The 15,307-nt window shown below is 47.0% G+C and overlaps 1 protein-coding gene across 2 annotated transcripts in view; it reads right to left on the bottom strand.

Annotated features, from left to right (window-relative positions):
• LOC137309960 (desmoglein-2-like) overlaps positions 1-15,307 on the bottom strand; it is a 68,844-nt gene that overhangs the window by 47,030 nt on the left and 6,507 nt on the right. The window contains exons 1-2 of one of the 2 annotated variants that reach the window (XM_067977963.1): positions 9,236-9,512; positions 2,226-2,328 (exon numbers count right to left, since the gene is read on the bottom strand). In XM_067977963.1, coding sequence (XP_067834064.1) covers positions 2,226-2,295 — 70 coding nt within the window. In that variant the 5' untranslated portion in view covers positions 2,296-2,328; positions 9,236-9,512. Of the gene's footprint in view, positions 1-2,225; positions 2,329-9,235; positions 9,513-15,307 lie in introns of those variants that run through there. The other variant, XM_067977956.1, reaches the window with a different exon arrangement.

Genomic DNA, 15,307 nt, shown 5'->3' with positions numbered 1-15,307 from the left:
AGGGCTGGAGATGGTTACAGAGGTAGGGAGGAGCAAGACCATTTGAAAACAAGTACGTGAATTTTAAAAATCGAGGCGTTCCTGGACCAGGAGCCAACGTAGGTCAGTGAGCACAGGGGTGGTGGGTGAACCCGGACTTGGTGCAAGTTTGGATACGGGCCGCAGAGTTTTGGACGAGCTCAAGTTTACAGGTGGGAGGCCGGCCAGGAGAGCATTGGAATCACTGAATCTAGAGGTAACAAAAGCGTTGATGAGGGTTTCAGCAGCAGATGAGCTGAGACAGGGGAAGAGATGGAGCGATATTGCAGAGGTGGAAGTAGGCGGTCTTGGTGACGGAACGGATATGGGGTCAGGAGTTCAGCTTAGGGTCAAATAGGACGCCAAGGTTAGGGCAGGGAAATTCAGCTCCTTTACATTGACTTAAAGTCAGTGCTATAACTAAGTTATGTTAAGTATGCAAATTGATGAAAAGCATTTTAAGTAGTTCTTCTTACTTTAGAGCAATTGAGATTTAGGTTTAATAAGCAGAAAATTAGACGGCCCATGAAACAGTTCCATTAACCCTCACGCCCGATATTCCTATGAACAGTTCCAGCATTGGAAGCTCTGTTTCAGGGACACTAATTCATAAAATTATCCCTATGTGTAACGTCCAAGGAAAGAAATCCCTAAAGCAGTTCAAATCAAATGAGTCTTCCGTCCAATGAAACTAAAACTAAATACACAAAGCTGCCCTAAAGGAATCCGAGTGAATGTAATGCAGGGTACCAAGGGACAAGAAAGTAGCAAATCCTAAATTCTGATGACGTTGGTAAACCGTTTGATTTTCACCCGTGAGATTTATGGCACTATCTGGAGCTCTCGATGCTCGATCCGTCCTATGTCACACTCCGAGCTATGTACCATCTTACATGCAAATTGGGTAAAGCATCGCATGGGCTGAATTGTATTGAAAGGCATCAATGAAAGCTCATTTGGATGTGTTGCTGAGATCTGTTTTTATAAATGTATGCAAAGTTGGATTTAAGCACTGTAACTTTGGAACTGGCCTATAATCAACATTGATAGTTATCGTGTGTTGACATTCAGGTGGTGTGGACAACCCATAATAATCAAACTCTCCTCCAATATATTAAAAACACCTAACAACTGGAATTTTTAAAAAAAAGTTATAAATGTACCAGTTTTCCAGCTAATATTGAAGAGAGGGACATAAAAAAATTCCCTCTGGTGGGGAGAGTCCAGAACAAGGGGCCATAACCTTAAAATTAGAGCCAGACCGTTCAGGGGTGATGTCAGGAAGCACTTCTTCACACAAAGGGGAGTGGAAATCTGGAACTCTCTCCCCCAAAAAGCTGTTGAGGCTGGGGGTCAATTGCAAATTTCAATACTGAGATTGATAGATTTTTGTTAGGCAAAGGGTATTAAGGGTTACGGAACCAAGGCGGTAGATGGAGTTAAGATACAGATCAGCCATGATCTAACTGAATAGCGGAACAGACTCGAGGGGCTGAATGGTCATCTCCAGTTCCTACGTTCCTAAAAAGGAAGTGGAATTTGATTACACGATAACTATTAATTTTGATTAAAGACTATTTCTAGAATGAAAGTCTAATTTTCCACATTGGCAGATCACATGGACACACTGAAAAGAATTTCCACTGCACAGGAGTCAACATACACCAATCAACTCAACAAGATAAAACATCGGGATTACCATGAGTGTTTACATAGCACCAATTACAAAATGCACCATGATCCAGCTAAAATTAAATTCTTACCAGCACATGTGTAAATGTAGCTAAAAGAAATAAACTGCTATAAAAATCTCATTGTAGTAAAATACTCAGATTGCATGTGCCATTGATTATATACACACAGAGATCAGAATTTCAATACTCTGACCCAGTTAGATCAAACACGGCTTTTTGCCTCTGTGCTGAAAAACTGGTGTAACAGAATAATCAAGTAATGTAGACTTTCCCCTTCAAGGGAACATGCCAGCATTTCTATTTCTACTGAACAGTGGAAGTGACAATATATTAATATATTTCATGCTTGAATATCGATGACAAAAAGGCTTTTCCATTAAACAGTAGTGCAAGAAAAAAAACATATACGCAAGGCAGCAGATTTATACACACACCAAAAACGTCCAGGCCTTGGCTTGTATCAGTCTTAAACTAGAAAGTGTTATTACTGTTGATATCATGGCCACAACTCACCTGTCAGAATAATCTCCCCTTTGGTAAGCTGGGGTGGAATCTTCACATCATACCTCTCTTTTGAAAACATTTTCTGACAGCATTGTCCAGTCTGAGAATACACCTGGAATGGGACAATTGATATATATTTTCAGTAAATAATTATTGTCCAAAACTTTAGATTTCAAAACGTGTGTCGACGCCGTCCATTAATCACAAAGTCGTTATACCACATAGCGGAATCCCGCTGCCCAATTAGCGGTCCGATAAATCCAATGGCATAACACGGCTGAGGAAAAACCTCGAGAAGGGTCGATTTCCATTATTAAAAAGGCAAGCGCAACGTTTACATCAGTTAATATCTTCAATCCCCGATTTTAATCGCTCCACCACTGGCGGCCGTGCCTTCAGCTGCCTAGGCCCCAAGCTCGGGAATTCCCTCCCTAAACCTCTCCGCCTCTCTACCTCTCTCTCCTCCTTTAAGACGCTCCTTAAAACCGATCTCTTTGACCAAGCTTTTGGTCACTTGCCCTAATATCTCCTATGTGGCTATATAAATGCAAGTTATTGTTGTTGTTGTTGAATATCAGTTCTATAAAATCTGGCTTGGCAGCACAATATTGGAGATGTATTAGAGGATTAATGACTAACCTGGAGATGCAATGCAAAATGCAGCAGCTAAATAATAATTTTAACAAGTTTGGTTATTGGCAAGTTTTAAGGGTGATTACTGAGCTGATATTACAGTAGGTACTGCCCTGTAGTTATGCTGGTATAAAATGCAAGCAATTGGAAGCCACATCCATTCTCCAATAGTGGATGAGATAGTGATAGGGTTCCTAAATTAAATTCACATCTTACTCATTTGCACAAATTATTATGGATTGCCAAGTAGTAGCCGAGCATATTGCAAGTTTGAATACAATTAAAGGTAACTTTAAATTGGCATGATTAAAATGCCAAATAAGTTTTTTTCCCCCCCCGATACATAATATGAATTTGAAATACAAGGTGGTGAGAGAGTTTGGAAGGGAGATGTAAATGTTAAAAGAACATGGGACCAGTACAATACCCTGCCAGCTTTTGTTGCGCCCCTCCCAACCGCAATTTAGAATTAAACAGAATGTACAGCACAGAAACAGGCCATTCGGCCCAACAGATCCATGCCGGTGTTTATGCTCCACTCGAGCCTCCTCCCTCCCTACTTCATCTCACCCCATCAGCATATCCTTCTATTCCTTTCTCCCCCTCATGTGTTTAACTAGCATCACCTTAAATGTATCTATGCTATTCGCCTCAACTATTAGTGATGACCTTATATTCATGGCGCCTAGTTCTGGTCTCCCCGCAAGTGTAAACATCTTCTCTACGTCTACCCTATCAAACACTTTCATAATCTTAAAGACCCTCTATCAGGTAACCCCTCAGACTTTTGTTTTTGAGAGAAAAGAGCCCCTGCCTATTCAATCTTTCCTCAGTTCTGGTATCATCCGAGTAAATCTTTTTTGCACCTTCTCCAGTGCCTCTATATCCTTTTTATAAAATGGAGACCAGAACTGTTCACAGTACGCCAAGTATGGTCGAACCAAGGTTCTATACAAGTTGATCATAACTTCTCTGCTTTTCAATTCTATCTCTCAGAAATGAGCCCCAGTGCTCTGTTTGATTTTCTTTATGGTCTTATGGTCCTATACCCCCAGATCCCTCTGCTCCTCTATCCCATTTAGACTCTTATTTTCCAAGCAGTATGTGACCTCCTTATTCTTCCAACCAAAATGTACCACCTCACACTTACCTATATTGAGATTCATTTGCCAATCACACGCCCATTCGGTATTTTGTCGCAGTCCTCCTCGGTGTTAACTGCACCCCCCAATTTAGTGTCGTCCGCAAATTTTGAAATTGTACTTCCGATTCCGGAGTCCAAATCGTTTATGGAAATGGTGAACCACAGTGGCCCCTGCACCAATCCTTGTGGAACACCTTTTTGCCAGTGTGAGTAACTACCTTTAACCCCTACTCTCTGTTTTCTGTTTTGTAGCCAGCTTGCTATCCATTCTGCTACTTGTCCCCTGAGCTTTTATTCAAAACTATTAAACGCATTATGGCACAATGGGTGAAGATGAGGAGAATTTTTTTTTTTTAACATAGTGAGTTGTTATGATCTGGAATGCACTGCCTGAAAGGATTCAATAATACCTTTCAAAAGGGGAGTTGGATAAATACTTAGAAAGGGAAACATTTGCAGGGCTACGGGGGAAGAGCAGGGGGAGTGGGACTAATTGCATAGCTCTTTCAAAGAGCCGGCACAGGCACGATGGGCCGAATGCCCTCCTTCTGTATGATTTTATGGCCCTAATATTTCTGGGGAGGCGGGGAGGCAGCGGGGGGCGCATGTCAATGGCCGGGGAACCGGGAAATGCCAGGAGGGCAGAGGTCTTGTCGAATTTAACGGCAGGAAATCATTAGCATTTTCGTACTCTATTTCCCGCCCAGCAGCCGGCCTAATTGACAGGCTGGCCGGGAAAGCCTGCGATCGAAGGCCGCAGCCGGGGACACCGGCAATCAGAAAAGACCGGGGCCGCGGTGGGGGAGGAGGGGTTGGGCTCGGAGCGCAGCAGAAGATTTGCTTGAGGGGGCCGGAGTGGGGGAAGCACTCCTGCTCCTCCTGGCCCACAAGCAGTGCTGGAAATGCTGGATCCGGCAGTTTCCGCCTCCCTTTAGCTGCCAGGACTCCCGGGCCCTGGGAAACCCGGCCCGCGGCCGTTAAATCCAAAATGGCTGCCAACACCCGCGACACGGAGCCTCATTAACTTATTATAATGACGGACCCGCCTCTCCAGGGTAGGTTACTTAACCCACCGCGGTTAAACTGGAAATAGGCCCGTTCGCGACGGGTCGGTGTCGGGTTTTAAATGTTTACCGATTTAACCCCCCCTCCCCACCCGCTGACCCCCTCCTGCCCGTCATGGAGGGGGGGGGGGTTTAAAATTCCCCTGTATAATTCCATGACACAAAAACACTGCATGTTGAGGATTCTGCAATGATCTTTTTATTGTAAACCCAGCTTGGCCCCTCAGCACAGAAAAGCTCAGCTCGAGCTCAGTTAAATAACGAGAAAAACAAAAGGTTTTCTGGCAGCAAAGATCAGTCGTTGGAAATACAGTGAAATCAGGCTTTGGAACTCCCTTCCATTAAAACAATTACATTGTTAATAAAGTGCGTGCAAATACACCAAAACTAAAGCTTGTCGAGGCGAAAGTTTGCCCGCAGCTCACTATGCTGCAATTAAGTTCAGGTAGTCAAGGCGACGGAAACAACAACTAAACATACGACTGCAACTCAGAGCTGGCGATATTAGTGGACGAAGGTTTTACATGTTCATGTATCATTCCTCTGTCCACTATTTTAATGGAGGCATTAATCCCGCTAAAATACGCGGGTCAATGCCTCCGGAAAAAATACGGGAAGAGGAATGTCATACAAACGGGAACACAGGAACAGGAGGAGGCCATTCAGCCCCTCGAGCCTGTGCCTCCATTCAATTAGACCATGGCTGATCTGTATCTTAACTTCATTTACCCGCCTTAATACCCTTTGCCTGACAAAAATCTATCAATCTCAGTTTTGGAATTTTCCAATTGACCCCCAGCCTCAACCGCAAATACATGAAGCATTTGTTCACTCAGTTCACCGACAGTCATTTCTAACAATAATCTTCAGCATGTCCACAATGCAAGTGTGCGAAATTGAAATGTTAGTTCCATGGGGACAAAATTTATTCCAGAGCCACAAAAGGTCGTGCTGAGAAGTCTAAATTGTAATTTTATTCACCTAGAAAGACATGAGACTTCTCGACATATTGGGCTCAATTTTAAAAGGGCAGCGAGATGGCAGCGGGGGGGGCGGGGTCAATGGGCGCGCGGCAAACCCGGATAATAAAAACTTACCTTTCCCCGCGCGATCGCGACTCAATTGGTGGCCCTTAACGTGGCTTCCGGGTTCGCCGTCCGAAAGCTGCGCAGCGGGCGGACTGCGCACCCGCACGACAGGCTGTCAGGCGGAGCGTCTGGATTTAAAGGGCCATTGCTCCAATGGATTTTGCTGGAGCAAAGAGCCAGAAGACCCAATGGAGCACCACAGGGGCGAGGCTGCTCTGATATTCAGCGATGCCTCACTTCAGGTGCTACTGGCCGGGGTGAGGAGGAGGAGGGAATTTTTTTACCCGGCGGACGGGAGGAAGTGGCCTGCCTCTGCCACCAAGAAGGCCTGGCTCGAGGTGGCAGAGGAGGTCACCAGCAGGAGCAACCTCTCCTGCACCTGGGACCGGTGCAGGAAACGTTTCAATGACCCTGCATTCCGTGGTGCACATCATCCATTCCCCCCCGCCCCCATCTCACTCTGCACCGCCAACACTACTCCATCACATCACTCCTCACACCCACTTAAGCCTCATCCTCAACTTACCTTCACTTCCTCAGCACTTCCTCACCTCCCCATTTGTGACCCCACCACTACCACTCACTCCAATGTTGATCCAATGTGATGTCTCTGTCTCACACTCACCCTCTGATGCACCTCTCTCACGGTCAGCCTCACCCAAACCAATGCATTCATTGGTTGGCCACTTCACCATCACTCGCTCACACGTCTGTACTTTCTCCCCTTCTAGGAGAAGAGAGCTCAAAATGCACGTGAGAGGGCGAGGACTGGAGGGGGGTGGGGGGGGTCCACAACAAATAGTGGTCCTCACAGACGTGGAGGAGGAGGCCCTGGAGATCAGCCGCACCCTCGAGTGCCTGTCTGTCGGGGATGCCGAGGCTGGCACTCCACAAACGTCTGGTGACACAACTTTAACATTCATCACACACAACATGTACTGATGTTAACAATGATCGGCATGTTGAACACTTCAGTATGTTCATCGCAACATGACATCTGTGATGATGCTTAATGTTGCCTTCTGTTCTCTTACAGGCCCTTCATCAACCTCAGTGATGGGAGAGGGCGATTCCTCAGAGGAGCTCCCGGCCTCTGAGGGTGCACCGTCACATCTTAGCGAGCCATCCACCAGCGCAGATACTCACACCTCGGTGGGTCCTAGTAGTCAGTTAGTTGGGTTGGCACCTGGTGAGTCATCACACACAAGGGAGCACGAGCAGACACTGGTGGCAGGGGCAGCTGTGGAGAGTCCGTGTCGGTGGGCGCACTCCTCTCCAGGCTCTGCCCAGCTGGACGCAGATGCTGAACCCGGGGCCATCCTTTAAAAGGAGAACGATCGAGGGACAGACAGCAGCACATTTGCGAGGTACTGGAACAGGTGCCACGCGCACTCTCCACAATAGTGCAGAGGATGGAGGAGTCTAACTCCTGCACGAGTGGAATGGTGGCACAGGTCCGTGTGGGAATCTCAGAGAGTATCGCAGGGACGTGAGCAACTGTCTGAGGTAGTGTCGCACGTAACTGCGGAAGTGTCTGAGATAGTGTCGCAGCTAAGTGCGGGAACGTCTGCGACGGAGAGAAGGCTAGCCTCCGTTGAGCTTCAAGCACGGCTCACACGCGTCCATTCAGGCCCTAACAACTGCTGTTTGGTGTTGGCGCTGCTCTTTCCAGGAGGTGTGAGGACTGGACTCTTCTCACTTTCTGATCTTACGAGAACCGTTTCGATATCAGTGACAGGGCAGTGGGATTCCACTCTGTGGCTGGCTTCCCACGGGTACAGGGTGCAATTGATTGCACCCATATAGCAGGACAGTGAGCCGCTGCTCTGCCCATGGGTTTGTCCTCCGCCTTCTACTCCTGCTGCTCCTCAATGTGGATGGCACATGTGGATGGTGGATGAGGGGATGGGGCCTCCTCAACCTCTGTTGCGCCATGTTGTGCAGGACGCAATACACGACTATAATGCATCCCACTCTGTCTGGTGCGTATTGAAGCACTCCTCCAGAACGATCAAGGCACCTAAATCGCATCTTGTGCAGCCCTATAGCATGCTCAATTATAGACCTGGCGATCTGGCTGTCATTATATCAACGCTGTTGCTCGGTGATGGGGTTCCTCAGAGGTGTCATCAGCCACCTGTGCATGGGGTATCCCTTGTCCCCGAGGAGCCAGCCCTTAAGGGTGTTCGGTGCGTGGAAGTGCCCCGCGGGGCATGTTGGATTCCCTCAGAGTGAAGGAATTCTGGCAGCTGCCTGGGAATCTGGCGCACACGCGAAGGAATCTTTTGTGGTGGTCACAAGCGAGCTGAGTGTTGAAGGAGTGATACCCCTTTCTGTTGATGAACAGTCCTGGCTCATGTGGAGGTGCTCGTTCTGCTATATGGGTGCAATCAATTGCACCCTGTACCAATGGGAAGCCAGCCACAGAGTGGAATCCCACTGCCCTCTCCGTCTGGCTGAGATCGTCCATGGGGAAGTTGACGTACTGCGAGGCCCTGCAAAACAAGCCATCGGTGACCTGCCTTATGCACTTGTGGGCAGACGACTGAGAGACCCCGGCGATGTCCCCGGTGGGACCCTGGAATGATCCGGAGGTGAAGAAGTTGAGGGCAGTGGTCACTTTAACAGCGACGAGTAATGAGATGCTGCCAGGCCCAGCCGGGAGCAGCTCGGCGTGAAGGAGGCTGCAGATGTCCGCGACTACCTGGCGACTGACTCTGAGCCTCCGTGTGCACTGCTCCTCAGAGAGGTCCAGGAAGCTGAGCCTGGGACTGTAGACCCTGTGGCGAGGGTAGTGCCTCCTGCGACGTCGCTCTCTCTGTTGTACCCCTCCGTGCTCTTGTGCAGGTCCCTGTGGCGCAGCACCGTGTTGTGGAGCTCCAAGTGACGGAAGTGGACGCCGTGCCTGGCGAGGATGGTGACGTTCCTCGTCCTCGGATGTAGTGGTGAATGCAGCCATCCTGATGGTGTCAGTTTGAGGGAGTCTGGAGTGTTGGTAAATATTTTTAAACAGAACAATTCTGAGTGGAAACCAAGAATTTTCAGTCTAAACACAAAGAGAGAACTGAGTGCCCTGCTGCAATAACTCACCTTTTATCCACATCTGTCAAACAGGCATTTAAATATCCAAATGGCTGCCGGCTGAAACATGCTTCAGAGGCCACGAGGAACACACTGAGGCAGAGTTAAAATCCTCGCCCTGCCTCAATCACCATAAAATTAAATAGTTTAACAACTTCAACTCCCTTAATTACTGGTTTAAGTATCAGCTCTCGGGCTTTAATTGCCGGCGAGATTTCTGGATTCCTGAAGCACGTGCGCACAGAGAGGCGTCTGGGTCAAACACGGAAGTCGGCAGGTTGGAGCCGGGATTTATTCCCTCTCCTGATTTCTCCGATTTTCTTTGCCCCCCCCCCCCCTCCACTGCCCCCAACGCATCCGGACTTGGCTTTTAAAATTGAGCCCATTGTTTATGCAGCAAAGCAGGATTACAAGGGTCACAATCTCTACAAGCTAATCATTTATACTGGACTGTTATTTTTGTTGAAAGTACTGTATTCTCCAATGCTATTCGTTACACTGAGCACAAATACACTGGATCCAAACTTTTGGTTCGTTTTGCTTCCTTCAGAACGAGTCAGGAAATGCATCAGTGCTCGAACAAGTGTCCCGTTTAAAATTAATATTTCCATTAATGGTATCAACATTCAATTCATGTCAAGCCATTGATAATTTTATTAGCGATGTATAATCGCTAAATGTATAATAATTTTAGATGTTGAAAATTAAAGATCCTGAACGGGACAGATTCAAATCATTAAGAGAGGTCAGAAACAATTCTCCTCAGAGTAGAGAAGATTAAGGGGAGATCTGATAGAGGTGTTCAAAATCACAAAGGGTTTTGATAGCGTAAATAAGGAGAAACTGTTTTCAGTGGCAGGAGGGTCGGTAACCAGAGGACACAGATTTAAGATAATTGGCAAAAGACCCAGAGGGGAGATGAGGAGAATTTTTCTTACACAGCGAGTTGTTATGATCTGGAATGCGCTACCTGAAAGAGTGGTGGAAGCAGATTCAATAGTAACTTTCAAAAGGAAATTAGATAAATACTTGAAAAGAAAAAAAAATCTGTATGGCTGTGGAGAAAGAGAAGGGGAGTGGAACTAATTGGATAGCTCTTTCAAAGAGCCGGCACAGGCACAATGGGCCGAATGGCCTCCTTCTTTGCTGTGTGGTTCTATGAAACAAACTTAACTTGCCACAGAAATCTACAACAATCTCTTGACGAACCAAACAATTGTTTGGAGATCAGCTGTCAACAAAGACATACCTTACTAATAGGATCCCACAGTACAAAACCACCATTCATTTTTATTGAAGTTTTCCTGAACAAAAGCATGAATTGTTTCCCTATTACAGTCTTTAAAAGATACAACAAGCTGCATTCCAAATGTAAAAGCAAAGAGAACTTACTGCAGGCAAGGCTCCGAAGTCTCCTGTTCCCCCTGCGCCCACTAGACAAAGAACTCTCTAGGAAGGTAAGCTGGGCATGTAATTGGGAAATAATTTCCCTTAGAATAGTCGTCAGATGACATGCCAGCCACTTCAAATTACAACTATAAGAAGGAACTGCTGCAAGGTTCTCTAAGCTTTTTGGGAGAGGTCAGTGCCCATTAAAGTACACTAAGTACATCTTAGAAGGTAACTTTCGTGACCGAACAGGAAAATAAATATATGGGGCACCTCGAGAGGATCATTTTCAGCACTAAGGCTGTTGTTCGTTCTCCCGTTGAAAGTGCAGCATGGGTCATTCCTTAATGTTCAACAACGATAGTTTCCAGTTACACAGGGTGCTAAACTGGGCCATGTCTCGGCGCGACGCAGCATCCCGAAGTGCCAAGATGGCGTCTTGGCTGCGCACGGACGTTTACAGCGTGACGTCCGCCAGGCGCCATCTTGGTATAGGGGTTAGCGCAGGCGCAGGTAACAAACACTGGAAGCTTGTAAAGTAGGGAGAAAATGGATACAATCAGTGTGCAACGCTGATTTAAAGTGATAGACACCATTTTGGGACTTAACGCTCAACTCAACGCACAGTCTTAACCCCGACCATCTGAACGTGTCTTAGAGTGCCTGGAGGACCCCCCACCAGCGCTATTTAAAGGGACCATGCAGGATTTACAGGTTAGTGGCTGGATTATTGTTTCTGGCTGCCGAGACATTTGTAACTGTTTTTGGAGATCTCCTAGACTTGAATACTAGGACGCGGGGACATAGCCTAACATCTAGAGCCAGGACGTGCAGGAGTGAAGTTAGGAAATGCTTCTACACGCAAAGGGTGGGAGATGTTTGGAACGCTCTTCTGCAAAAGGCAGTTGATGCTAGCTCACTTGTGAATGTTAAATCTGTGATTGATAGATTTCTGTGAACCAAGGGGATTAAGGGATATGGGGCTAAGGCGGGTATATGGAGTGAGGTCACAGGTCCACCATGATCTCATTGAATGGCGGAACAGGCTCGAGGGGCTAAATGCCACTGCCACTTGCTGCCTCCTGCGACACCTTCTCCTGCAAGAAAGCGGGATGTGTGTCTGGGTGATGTGCCTGTCATGGTTGAATAGCTGGCAGCGTGTGTGAGGGCTGAGAGTTGTGGGGGCGGCTTGCAACAGTGGTAATATGTAAGGGTGAGAGGAAGCATCTGATTGGAAGAGTTGAGTACTGATGGAAAGAGTTTGTTGGTGTGTGGGTGATGGGGGTGTAGTGCGTGGAGCAGTTGGTAGGAGACGCCACTTGACAGTTGACCTCACTCACCTTGACCACTCATGTCAAAGCATTGAACTTCTTCCTGCACTGCATCCATGTTCATGATGCTGTGCGCCTGGCATTGACTTCGTCCCCCGCTGCCTTTTGGGTACACATCTGGAGGGCCTCTTGCTCCCCACCCCTTCCCGTGGATATAGGATGTCCCTCCTTCTGTCCACCTCTTGCACCAAGGTCTCTAGTGCATCAGCAGAGAACCTTGGTGCACGCACTCTCGCAGGCCTGGTACCAACTCAGATTGGCAGATTGGTGAGGTCTGGTGTGCAGATTGGAGGATGTGGGATTTAGTAGTGCGCAACCTTTATTCAATGATTTAACATAACTCATCAGTTAGTAAACAAAGGGACGGGAGCTGCATCTGTGTTTTACGTGTGCGATGTCTGATCTCGGTTCAGACTCCGTGCAGACAGCAGACTGTTATTTTCAGCAAATAACAGGTACCAGCTACCTTTAAGAGATTTCTAACAGGCAGCCTGCCTTTAAGAGATTGGAACTCCCCCTGCTGGTGGAAAGTGTGAATTGCATGGAATCCTCGTTCAACGCTGATTTCCAATGCAGATTGTAGGTAAGTCCTCAGGCCTGACGAAAGTCTCGTCCTGCCTGTGTAGGGGCCATTGGGCGCGGGGCAATAGCGGATCGCGCTACCCCCGCCCAATAATAGGCCCTATCCAATTTTTTTTCCCCCCATAGTGCCTTAAAAATAAAAGAACGTCACAAGCTGCTTCACAGATAGGGATGCAGAAGTCATGCCAGTAAGGGTGAAGGCGGAGAGAGAAGTGGAGAGGCAGAGGGGGTTTACAGAGACAGATCCAGAGAGTAGGACCAAGATGGATAAAATCTCTGCAGAGAGCCAGCCGCAGAACAATAGAACAGTTGGAAAAGTAGATTGAGCTGGAGGAGACTGCAGACAAGGGTGGGGCAAAGCCACGGAGGGACTTACAGATGAAGATTTAAAGTTAATGCGTTGGGAGACAATGTAGGTCAGCGAGGACAGGGGTGATCATGACTTAGTGTGGGACAGGATGTGTATGGCAGTGGCTTGGGATTTGGAGGATAGTCGTTGGGAGACAACACAATAACATCAACTTGCATTTATATAGCGCCTTTAACATAGTAAAACGTCCCAAGGCGCTTCACAGGAGCGATTATCAAACAGATTTGACACCGAGCCACATAAGGAGATATTAGGACAGGTGAAAGAGGTAGATTTTAAAGGAGCGTCTTAAAGGAGGTGAGAGAGGGAGAAGTGCAGAGAGGTTTAGGGAGGGAATTCCAGAGCTTAGGGCCGAGGCACGGCCACCAATGGTGGAGCAAAGAAAATCAGGGCTGCCCAAGAGGCCAGAATTGGAGGAGCGCAGAGATCTTGGAGGTTTGTAGGGCTGGAGGAGGTTACAGAGATAGGGAGGGGCGAGGCCATGGAGGGATTTGAAAACAAGGATGAGAATTTTAAAATCGAGGTGTTGCCAGACCGGGAGCCAATGTAGGTCAGCGAGCACAGGGGTGATGGGTGAATGGGACTTGGCTTGAGTTAGGATGCGGGCAGCAGAGTTTTGGATGAGCTCAAGTTTATGGAGGGTGCAAGGTGGGAGGCCGGTCAGGAGAGCATTGGAATAGTCAAGCATGGAACAAAAGACCAGCAAGGAGGGCATTGGAACTGTCAAGTCTTGAAGTGACAAAGACATGCATGAGGGTTACAGCAGTGGATTGAGGTAGGAGTGGAGGGAGGCAATGTTGTGGAGGTAGAAGTAAGCAGTCTTAGTGATGGATAAGATGTAGAGTTTAAAGCTCAATTTAGGGTCAAACAAGGTCGCAAACGAACTCGTTCAGCCTGAGAAAGTGGCCTAAGGATGGGGAAGGAGTCAGTACCAAGGCAGTAGGATTTAAAACTGGGACCATAGATGAGGGCTTTGGTCTTCTAGCTGGAGGAAGTTGTGAGTCGTTCAAGACTTTCTAATCAGACAGGCAGCCTGACAGCACAGAAACAGTTGAGTGAGTAGAACGAAAGGATGGAGAAGCAGCACTGGGTATCATCAGCGTACATGTGAAAGCTCACCCCCTGTAGCTGTTGCTAAAGGGCTGAAATATAGGAAAGGAAGAGGAGAGGGTCAAAAATAGATCCTTGGGGGACTTGGAAAGAGAGAGAGTGTGGGGGGTGGGAAGAGAAGCCGCTGCTGGAAATGGACCGGATGCAGATCGGTAGGAATGGAATCATGTAAAGACAGTTACACAGAGCTGGATGACAGAAGAGAGGCATTGGAGGAGGAAAGTCCATGAAGGAGGATGGATAATGCATTAAGTTCACAGTTCTGTACACTAAATATAAGAAATCACTACCAAATTTTATCCAGAAAAATAAGCTAATTTTAGAAACTCTAATCACTTTCCCATTCCATTTCTCTATTCCATGAGGAATTAAAGTTGATCGCATCCTCACTCCACACCAACACAAATGTACTTTCCAGTCACTGGTCACTGATAGTGATCGGGAGTGGGGATCCTGGCTGATTTTTTTTCCTTCCCAATCTACCCGGGGTCACCGAGGAGATGGGATAATTCAGCAAAGGCCAAGGATGAAACCTACGAGCTTCCGGCTCGGCACTGCACCAAGAGGTGCCTTCAGGCCATGGGAGGAATGCTCAGAGATTCCTGTAAAACAGGCACCCACTTCGGCAGATGCATAAAAAATGACTCAGACGTTTGTGCATTAGGCACACAGGCTTCACTCGACTGAAATCAGAGAAATGTCCAAAAAAAATATGAACCTTAAATGGCATACAGAGGAGTATTAAAGCACATTTTTACAAAAAAATTAATTCATTCTTGGGATGTGGGTGTCACTGGCCAGGCCACCATTTATTGCCTGTCCCCAGTTGCCCTGAGAAGGTGGTGATACAACTGAGTGGCTTGCTAGGCCACTTCAGAAGGCTGTTAAGAGTCTACCGTGTTGATGTGGCTCTGGGGTCGCATATAGTCCAGACCACAGGTATCCTCCCCTAAAGGACATTAGTGAACCGGTTAGGTTTTTACGACAATCCGACCGCTTCATATATTTCCTGTTTATTTTTTGTTTCAAACTGAATTCAAATTCTCAACCTGCCGTGGTGGGATTTAAACTCACACTGTCTGGATTACCAGTCCAGTAATATAACCACTACACTATGGTGCACATTATGGTTAAGCAAGATAATTTAAACAAAATAAAAAGTTCAGATGTGGAATAAACAGAATATTCAATACGGATCATAACATTTACACTAGGGGTTGCCAATACATTTGTTGGATAAATTCTTGTCACCTAGCACAGGTGGAATATATATTTTATTCCGACACATGTTAGTTAATA

The sequence above is a fragment of the Heptranchias perlo genome, chromosome 3 (genome assembly GCF_035084215.1).
Source record: "Heptranchias perlo isolate sHepPer1 chromosome 3, sHepPer1.hap1, whole genome shotgun sequence".
Lineage (NCBI taxonomy): Eukaryota > Metazoa > Chordata > Chondrichthyes > Hexanchiformes > Hexanchidae > Heptranchias > Heptranchias perlo.
This window is presented reverse-complemented; position numbering and strand designations above follow the sequence as displayed.